Source organism: Limulus polyphemus, unplaced genomic scaffold (assembly GCF_000517525.1).
Source record: "Limulus polyphemus unplaced genomic scaffold, Limulus_polyphemus-2.1.2 Scaffold3179, whole genome shotgun sequence".
NCBI classification, from domain to species: Eukaryota; Metazoa; Arthropoda; class Merostomata; order Xiphosura; family Limulidae; genus Limulus; species Limulus polyphemus.
In genome coordinates this window covers 50,882-62,012 of record NW_013668789.1, presented here as the reverse complement: position 1 = coordinate 62,012, position 11,131 = coordinate 50,882, and the positions used below count along the sequence as shown (strand labels likewise).

The 11,131-nt window shown below is 31.5% G+C and overlaps 1 protein-coding gene across 2 annotated transcripts in view; it reads right to left on the bottom strand.

Moving 5' to 3' along the window:
• Nucleotides 1-1,030: 1,030 nt before the first annotated feature.
• LOC106468824 (cyclin-K-like) overlaps nucleotides 1,031-11,131 on the bottom strand; it is a 57,484-nt gene continuing 47,383 nt past the window's right edge. For both annotated transcript variants that reach the window (XM_022397189.1, XM_013929268.2), the window contains exons 8-9: nucleotides 7,012-7,118; nucleotides 1,031-2,276 (exon numbers count right to left, since the gene is read on the bottom strand). In XM_022397189.1, coding sequence (XP_022252897.1) covers nucleotides 1,368-2,276; nucleotides 7,012-7,118 — 1,016 coding nt within the window. In that variant the 3' untranslated portion in view covers nucleotides 1,031-1,367. The remainder of the gene's footprint in view (nucleotides 2,277-7,011; nucleotides 7,119-11,131) is intronic.

Here is an 11,131-nt window from a genome sequence, read left to right as displayed (position 1 = left end):
AGAAAAGCAGTTAACGGTTAATGTATATTCAACAAAAAATATAATTTCTTAAAATATGCTTTGAATGTACCAATATCAAAATGAGAAAGTTATTAATTAATCAGTTGCTTATACTGGGCTATTTTTTGTTTTCTTGCTACAACCTAATCCTTTTATTATGGATCTTTGGGATGATTTATGATGTATCCAAAGACATAACAACCTACTCATATTTGATTCTTTAAAGTCTGCTTAGTCCTAGGCCTAATAGGTTGGCAGTTTAACATGAAAAATAGAAGTAATAATATTGAAAGAAAAGAACAGTTGTATCAGAGATTGGAAAGCATCTATCTATACGTTTTGAGTAACTTAAGAATATCAGTAGCTATTTTTAAAAAGTGCAGAACATTTTTCCACATTTAGCAGATAACTAACATGTGAAACAATAACCAGTTTTAATCATGGATGGGTTAAAACTAATTTTCTTTTTAGTATTTAGTCAATTTCAATTATTCAAATTTAAGGCCAATAAACCAATTCTAAAATACATAAATTATTACCTGATTAAATGGTACATCCCTCAGAATTGTGTCACAGAATTATCTGTGTATATTTAAACATTTCAGATAATCTGATGACTCACAAATACTCAACAAATGATTTTCACTGATGGTTTAATATGCTGATCTAAGTTTAGCATTATTTGTCAAAACCAGCCAAACACTATGATGTGTTCCTTGTACTAGAGTTAAAAAAGCACTGTTTAGCAGTAATGGTACATAAGTACTAAGTCAAGGGAATTTAATAACTGTGAATTTTATGTATATCTTACGTGGTTTGGTTTTCACAATACATCTTGATTTTAATTAATAAATATTCTATCAAATAAAATGTACTAAAACTATAATGTTCAATTCCATTAACCAATATCAACAAAATGACTAAAAATTCATGCTATTCTGATTGGTTTTAGCTTTAATTAAAATTTTGGGGTTGCTTGTACTTAATTACAAATTACTTTCCTTCTAAAAGAATTTATTTTGTATTGTTTAAAATAATTGGCATGAATTATGTACACACTATTAATTAAAATTATACTTGGCATAATGTTAAAGTTTTGGATAAATTTTATGACATTATTTGGAATGCTGAGTCTAATGATATCACACATGAGAATAAAATGGAAAAACATCCTACCATTTTAGCATACAACAGTAACACAATAATCAGTAGCAACATCTTTATAACATAAGTGTCTGATAGCATCTTGAGTAAGAAATTGTAGTTACATTTATTGATAACATAATTCTAAAAAAAATGTTTAAAAAGAACAGCTTGCAAATTAAAATATCTAAAAATTACAATGTTAAATGTTCCAACTTGGCTATTTAAAATCTTCCTGTAATTCTCACTTGAGGAATTCCTGTTGAAGTTGCCTGTGGAGGTGGTGGTGGTTGCTGAAGATTGGTAACAAGAGGTGGTGGATAAGCTCCAAAACTTGCTGGAGGAGCAGGTGGGGGTGGAGCTGCTCCTGAAGCAGGGGGTGGTGGGTGAGGCAGCAAGGCTTGGTGTGGATTAGATGGAGGTGGGGGGTATTGAGGAGGCACCACTGGGAGTGGAGGAACACTGTACTGTGCTGAAGTGGCATGTTGGGGATGGTTAGAATATTGATCAGTGTATTGTGGAGGTGGGTTATGGGGTTGGAGTAAAGGTTGAGTCTGCACAGCAGGGTGTGTAGGAGGAGGAGGGTGTGAAATTTTGTATGGTGCTGGGTTAGATGGGACAGTGGGGTGGGGAAAATGTTGTGATGGTGGGTGAGGTTGTGGTTCTGGAGGATGATAGTACTGATGTGTGGGTGGAGGCAAAGGATTGTAGGGGGCAAGGTGAGACGTGGAAGTTGGGTAAGGTGTATGAGTTGGGGGAACAGATTGATATGTTTGTTGCTGACTATAGGGAATGGTCTCAGTTGAGCTTCCACCACTAGGATACTGGTTGGTAGATCTGGGTCCTGCTGTTTCAGTCCCCAGTGATGGTTCAGGTTGTTGGCTCGGAACATTTACATTAATTCCTGTGGTAACTATTGAGACAATAGGTTCAATTTTGGTAAGAGACACATGGGATGCAACTGTTTTGACAGCAGCAGTTATTGATGTTGTAGGAGTTGTAGTTGCAGCAGGAGCTGTGCTGACATCCTTGGCCTCACTCTTCTCAATCTTTGGGATTGGTTGACCTACTGGTGGTTCCTTGGATTTAGATTGTCGTGGAGGAGTTAGTGAAGCTTGTGGTGATGGTGTTGACTAAAAGCAAAACACAAATTCTCATGTATTACCTTGTTACACATAAACTAGGATTTCAAACATACCAGTATGATTATGTAAGCATATTTCCTATAAGTAGAAAGTACAATAAAATAAAATCAGATTTACACGTGTTCTTTAGAAAAACAGACTATTTTCATCCTCAAATATGTCCTGTATATAACTTTAAGTTTAATTTAAAAACAACTTAAGATAGCTTGAAAATGTCTACCAAATTTCCCTTATCTTCAAAGTATTTACGTCACTTCTACAAACATGGACAAGCTTTTCCAGAACACTAGATAAGAAAGTTAAGTTTAAAAAAGATTTGCAAATTTTCAAGCCTTTAAACTGTACAAATTTGAGAACATTACAATAAAATGATTTTGCTTATGCAAGTCAGCAAGTCATGTGACAACCACAGCTGATATAAAGTTTGGTGGAATGATATGTATCAAAACTACATTTTGACATTGCTTGACATTTAATACATAGTGTGATGACAGTGTAGTAGTAAAAGAAAAAATACTGGAGCTGTGAAACTAACTATTAGTTTAGTGTTTTATGTAGCACATTGTATCATCAGTACCTGATGATGACAAAACTTTGTCGAAACGTTGTACATTTGCTGTTATGTTAAACTTATATTAAAGTTTTTCTTCATTACCCATTCAAGCTGTCTTCAGCCATTATACAGCAAGCATATCTTTGCAAAATTTAGCAGATTTTTAGTAGACATTACAAGTCTTTTGAACACAAAAGATCAGATTTTTCAAAGAAGTATTTTTGCTAAAGATTTGTCTGTGAATATATATATAATCGTTTTTACTAGTCCGAATGCAAAGTGATTTCCACGTTAAGATTAAAAATACTTTTCTTCATCTCAAAAATCTCAAACTTCATTTGCACAATTTCTAAAACCTCCCAAGTAAATTTCAAACTATTTTTTGGTAAAACTTTATATTTTATCTGTTATTTTCTATACCCTAACACTATACAAGGTTGGTCAGTTTGAACAACCTCATAACTACCAAAAAGATATTGAGATAAATCTAAATTACCATTTTTTTCTTTCTAGAATGACTTCAAATTGTAATATGAAATTACATTTGCTTATCCTATATAACTTTAAATTTGTAACAGTACACATTTATTTTAGTTAATTGTTCTTTGAACCCCGTCTAACAACTTTTCATGCCATTATAAGTTGTAAATCACTTGATGGATGTACACCACACTTTATACTATAGAATTACATTATGCACGAGCTACTCGTAAGCATACTTTGTGAAAATTTTTTTTATTATAGTATTATCATTATTATTTACTTTACCTAATCTAAACTTAACTAACCTAAAATGTTTCTTATTTTTACATTTTAATTACTTATATAATAATAAATAAAGATTACACAGGAAGAATAATAAATATATTACTTACCTGGGTTGTCATCTTTTTTTTTACTGTCGACTGTTTAGGACACTTAACCTCATTTTTTTATGCTAATGATACTACTGCACTAAATAATTTTTTATTCAGTTAAATAATGCACCAAAAAACACAGAATGATAACATACAAATAGCAGACAATGTCCCATAACTATCACAATTGTTCTGGCTTTATAACCATTCGACAAGAGCCATTAAAAATTAATCTAAGCTTGTTGATGTGTTTCTCTTGGATTAAAGCTTGAACTGAAAGCGAAAGTGGCAATTCTCTGTACAGAAAACAACTCACATAATATGTCATAGAGTTAAACCTTGACTTTCTATTGGTTATAAACAAAAATAGTACTAAATATCAGAGAGAACTACTGGCAATTTCTGAAAGAGAGGATGACAGATGGGCATGGCAAGAAGGGTCTGACTGTCTGTTTCATGGCTTTGTAACCAAATAAGATTGAAGTCTATAAAAATTATATTTTGTCTGAGCAATGACAACATTATATCAAGTAATTTATGCTAAATGTCATACTTCTTGGATGGGTGGTAGATAAATCAGAGAAGAGGTGATGCCTAGAGAGAAATGTCACAATTTTCATACTAGGAGAACTTATATACAACTTATATACTATTAAAATATGAATTATCAGCTATGTTTTATGCTATACATATTGGTATACCGTAAAAAGAAAGTAGTTTAATTAAGTTTTGAATGTAACTCATTAAACCCTTGTGACATGCACAGAAAAAGATGCCTTTGGAGAGAGAGTTGATGACTGAATAACCTTATAAGTTGCCTTGCATAAAGGCATCAGTCAAATGACTAAATAATAATAATAACTGTTCTCGTATGTGTTTCTATTGGTCCCCACAATTTGAGTTGTTCAGTTGTCTGTAATTATTCAATATAGCTTGAATTTTTCAGTTAGTTTTTGTTGTTATGTTTGTCTTTTGTATATTTATTAGACAACACTTTTAGGGACAGATGAGGACAACTTGAACAGGTCATGGGCTGATGTGATATATGTTTATGTTCACATCTATAGTAATGTACATGTTACAACTAAAATTTTTGTCATTCATTTAATACTTGCTATGGAACAAAAGTAAGCATTCCTGATTAAATGAAATGTTTTGTAGGGAAACTTAGGAAGGTTCTCTACTGAAACATACACGCATGTTGTTTGAAAGAAGTGTATTTTTAAATTGTACACTAGTCATCATTAACCCCTATCTGCCCAGGCATCCTTTACTGCACAAGGTTTTCTAGTGGCTTACATTCAAAATTGTATTAAACTACTTTATATTTATGTTATACCAATTAATATAGCATAAAATCTTAGCTAATAATCCATATTTGAATAGTATATACGTTTTAAGTTCATAATTTTATAAGGCAATATTTAAATAATTCCTGAATTTTCCCTAGTGTGAGAAAGGCGACAATCTTGCTGTAGGCATCCTACCTTCTCTATTTTACCCGCCATTCCTCTAGTAACAATAAATTACAGGTAAATTACTCACTATAAAATCGTCATTGCTCAGACAAACCATAATTTTCATAGCCTTCAATTTTGTTTGGTTACACAGCTATCATAGAAAATCAGACCCCTCTTGCCGCACCAACCTGTCACATCTTCTCTTTCAGGATTTGTTAATAGTTCTTTCTTACATTTAATTCTATATTATCTATAACAAGTAGAAAGCCATCTGTCAAATGACGTGTTATATTACATTGTGTACTGAACAGAGACTTGTCAATTTTTCAGTTAGTACAAGCTTTGTTCCCATGGGAAAGTTAACGACTAACTATCATGAATTTGTAATGGCTCTTGTTGCATAGTTAGAAAGCCAGAAAAATTGTGATAGTTAGAGGAAATTGTCTACATTTTGCATATTATTATTCTATTGTCTTTGGTGCATGACTTAATGAAATACAAATTATTTTGTGCATTACAACCATTAGTATGAAAAATGTAGGGTTAAGTGTCATCGTCAGTCGACAGAAAAAAAAAAGAGAAGAAACGGGTAAGTACTTTATTTCTTATTTTTCGTGTTTATTCTTTATTTATTTATTATAACAAAAGTAACTAAAGTGTAAAAATAGGGAACTCTTTAGGTTAGTTATGGTTAGATCAGGTGAAATAAATAATGATAATAAAATAAAAATATTTCATGAGTAACGCACGCAAGCAGCTTGGAGTAACTCGTGGGTAATGTAATCCGATAGCATAATGTGAGCTGCACATTCCTTAAATGATTTACGACTTATAATGGTGTGAATAGTAGTTAGACACAGTTCAAAGGGCAATAAGACAATAAAATTTAATTATAAATAGATGTATACTGTTACGAATTTAAACCTACTTATGATAAACGAATGTAGTTTCATGTTACATTTGAAGTCATTATAGAAAGAAAAAGAGGGTACTTTTGATTTTTTTTTTGGTGGTTACGAGGTCGGTTAAATTGACTAATGTTGTATAGAGTTAGGGTAGAGAAAATAACAGTTAAAATATAAAGTATTAATGAAAACAAACATTTCAAATGTAAGATTTTTGAGATGAAAAAAAAAATAGTTTTAATCTCACCATGAAAATCACTTTGCACTCGAACTATTGAAAACAAATACTCGATATATTCACAGACAAATCTTTTTTCAGTTTATTAAAAATACTTCATTAAAGAATATGATTTTTTGTATGTGAAAGACATAATGTTTACTGAAAGACTGCCACATTTCTTGAAGATACACAATACACACTATATTAAAAGTTAGTAGTATCAAATCTATAAAGACTTTGAATGAGTACAAAAAGGTGACGTGGTCGGTCAAATTGGACGAGACCTTACTGAGAGAGTTAATATGTGTCCATTATTAATTATTATTACTTTATAGTTTTTATCATAAATTGTAATGAGGAAATATTTTAAATATATAAAATTATTAGCAGTTGAGCACCATGGGACCACAAAAAGAAAAAAGAAAGAGCCCCCCCCCCCTCCCCTACCCAGTGATCCACTACACATTTGGATACCACCATAAATTTTATATAACAGCTCTTCCTGAACTAAAATATTTACTCATACACTCAGATCACAGAGATGTGTTAAAATTAACATGAGGATACCTCTTGTACTTAATGGTATTGGGGGTAAAAAAAAAAATTATATATGTATCATCTTTAGGACAGGACCATCCAGAAACAGGCTTGCAACAAGTCATACAATGAACCATAAAATTAATTTTTCCTCATTTTGATTTGTGAGAAAAAATATTATATTAACTTACAGGATGAGATCGTTTAGCAGATTTTGGTGGTGGTGTAGCAGGAGGTGAGTCTTGTGGTGTTGTAGAGACAGGAGTAGAGTACAAATCCAAAACTTGGTGGCAGATATCTAAAATAAATGTCACAATTATAAATGCATAAGCTCACTTATTTCAAGTAATAGTATCTCCATTTGGGTAAGTCAATACATCCATCAATTAAACTGAAAATATTAGAACTACTCACAATATTGTTAATTAATTCCATTAAAATAGAAAACAACAACTGAAATCTTAGTTTTTACTCAAATGATTGATATTACTGAAATGTTTAGCACAAAGTAATTAAAGACTATACTACCCAAGAAAGTCAAGTAGGCATTGTTCAATACAGTCTGCCCAGAAAATTATAAAATTATCTTAATAATGTGATGGACCACCTCTTACTTGAATAACAGTGACAATGTGATGTGGTATGAATTCCACAAGATGATATTACAGGGTTTGTACCCTTCTGACAAAACTAAATTTGAGGTCTTTTTCCATGATCAATGTATAAATATATTTGTGACCTTGTCACTGTTACTACACAATAGCAAAAAATATAAAAAAATTTTACAAAACCATCACAGCTCACTAACAAATATTCCAAATATTTTAGGGGTAAATTTAGAAATTTTAATAAAATTTACCCAAAGTTTAGGGTATTTTTTACAAACAATTACAAAGGAAACTTACTTTTTCTTTAAATCAAAATAACTGTTTAACTCACAGAATGACTTATATTTTTAACAACTTTTCTGAAGAATCCTTATCTTTAGTACGTGTTACTGATGTATATTTCTTTCAAAAACACACAAAATGAACAGTTTAGTTATGTGTCACGATTATTAAACTAAAGATTACTAAGCAACACATTTTTAAATCATGATCATGCAAGTTTTTCAAGAAGCACCAACATATTTACAGCTTCCACTTCTCTCCTTTCAGCCATTCCATACTCCTCCAGTTATTAGTAACATCAAAGAAGAAAAAAGAAGCATGAACAATATATTCTTTCATTTAATGAATAACAAAATATTCTAAACATAAGAATTTAAACAGTAATGGAATGATTATTGTTATGAAAGTTCTTTATAGTTAATGAACAACATGCTAAGTTAGCTTAAACAAAACAATTTTTCATTCAACTTCACAGTACTACCAATTATAAATTGAAAACCCATAAGCAATTAGTTCAAACTTAAATAATTTTTTTTTCTATTAGTAACTAATTACTGGGAAGAGAATTTCATCTCTTTTAACAAAAACGCCACCTAAAAATCTGTGATCAAGTATTAAACTAAAAGTTTTTTATTGAAGAAGATAATGACTGGGACTGTATTGTCCTGAGACTCTTTGAAAGGTCATCAACCATTTTTTTGTTTTTAGCAACAAGATTAGTCCTTTCCTTCCTATTGTTCTCTCTTTGATATCTTATTTCATTCATTTTCTTTGTAGATACTTCAATAAGTCCTTAGAGTTTGCCTGCCTCATCTAAATTCTTATCTTTTCAAGCCTTATCAAATTACTCTTCTGCTGACTTAGTTTCCATTTTTTATTCTTTTTCTGCCATTGAGTTTTCTTTATCCCTGAGTTTTTCTTTCTTTCTTCAAACTGTATGCTATTTTCTTCAAGTTCTTTTTGATCATCTTCTTTTCTTCATTTGATTTTTTTTTGCATTTTAATTCCTTTCGTTTTTTTCAATTCTTTGTTTGTAAACCCTATGAGCATATCTACCTGCTTCCAATAATGTGTTTGTTTTAGAGATTTCTGGAACTTTCCCATCACCAACTTTAAATGTATCTTTAATGTTTGGAGTAGATTGATGGAACTAGCTGACAGAAGTGTCCTTTTAATTGTCACAACTTTCTTGTTTTCAGATAAGTTCCTTTCAACCTCTGCATAACCATGTGCAAGTCACAAGCTTTATTTCACTACTTTGGTCATAATGCTGAATTTGTAACCTCCATTGTGAAGGTACCTTTTATTTTTTTTTAGTAGTTTGTTTTACATTTGCATTACATAATACTCTGCTAATAATGGTTCACTCTAACGTCTTTGCTTTTCTTACCTTTCTTTTAGCATTTAGAAATATTTTCTAGATAATATGTCTTCCACCCATCTGTCAACATTGCAACTTCAATGTAATATTCCTGATTTTTGTAGTTTCATTTTTTTTCTGTATCAGTGGGTGACAATATATTTCTGAGCAGGTAATTGTCTAAAGGAAGTCTTTTCTGCATATTTCCTCACAGTTTTCAAGAAGTTTTTCATGTTCTTGAGAGCAAGCTTTCACATATGAGGTTTCTTCTGTAGTAGTAATCTGGTTGACTTGTTAATTTCTATGTTTATTAACTGATTACCTTGCCAATAGCATCAATCTGAAGATGTTTTCTTTCATTATGTGATAAGATAACATTGCTATTTAAAAATGGACATTTCTGAAGACGTAATATAGACTAAGAGATATTTTCACTGAAAAAACTTCAGAAATCGATCATATAGACTTTTCAGACTCAGAAAAAAAATGATTAAGTTACGATGTTGATGGAGTTGTCACATTGACAGATATAAAGGTACCTTTTATTTTTTTAGTAGTTTAGTTTCTTTGTTTCAACCCTCTGTTCAAATACTGTTCTATAGGTTTCCAGTTCTTAATAATGCATTGCAGTGGTGGTAAAAGCATCAGCCACCTGCACTGTACATGTTTCATGAACAGTTCTTCATCAAATCCTAGTTCATCTTGTAAATCTTCTCTTTTGCATGGTGATGATTTGAAAATATACAACAAGTCAATTGCAAGCTCCTCAGCCATTCAATCATCCACTTTCAGACCTTTCTGAAAGGAATTATGAACAGCATGCAAGTTGTATAGGATGAATTAGGCATTAAACCTGGCAAGCCTGAAGATTTTACTCTCTCATTTACCGTATTTCAAATTGTCATATTAACATTAGGGCCAAATTAGGTAATTTATCAGGTGGTATCTGGAATCCAGCTTATTGAAGTGTGTCAATGGTGGCATTAGCAAAATCTACTCCCAGTGCATGCCCAAACATGATTGCTTTCAAGAACTGTACTCATCTGACCAATAACAAACAAGGACTTGTTTATGGATTTGATAGTTACTGGTTTCACCATAACATAGTACAAAGGCTGGCACATTTGAAATTCTGTCATATAACATCTTTCTAAAGTGTGGTCCTAACACATCTTACTTTGGCTCATTGTGAAATTATCAGTAATAATATTACCAGGAAACATCTTTTGAAAAGATGTGGAAGGCATCACATGATGGGTAGGAGTAATTGCTAAGTGCAACTTTCATTCCTCATGTTAAAGATTATTTAGTACTTGGATCAACAGTTGTATATGATGATTGCTATGCTTTATTAGAACTGATAATTCCACTACTGGATGCAGTTTCTTCATTAGTGGATGTCTTAAGATTGAGATATAATTTTTACACTGAAATGTTTTTGTGTTGTATCAAATTTAGCCTTCAATAGGTCCTGTTGTTTGAATTCTTTATAGAGCATAAGAACTTGCTTAAATTCAGAGTTGTCTACTAGGAACAACTTCTTGCAGAATAGAGAGACTTCTTTCATTGGAAATACATCTGCTTTGCACCATCTCCCAACTTGAAAACCCATGTGAATCATTCTGTTGCAGCGAAGCTGCATTAAACTGCTTGCCCATGTAGCATTCTGAAATTTTCTACATTCAATTTAAATTTCTTCTTTATATGGACTGGTCTTAAATCTTCATTTTATACCTCAAATAAGAACATCAGTTTCACTATACAGGGAAGTTTCTCTTGGAAAGGCTATCATAACCCAATAAAATTGTTTAATATAACTACAAATTCAGATTATGTTACCCATTATTACCAGTTCTCAGAGGTTGTCAATATTCAAGAGATTTCACTATGACAGTGAAAGACATGGTGCTACAACTCTCCTCATAAACAGGTATGAGTGAAAGAACAACCAGTTTATTTTCTCAGCTGTTCTTAATCAGATACATTTTCAAAAAATTTCTATAAAGAAACTACCATATTTTTTGGAATACAAGACGCACCCTTATTTTGAAGACAAAGTTT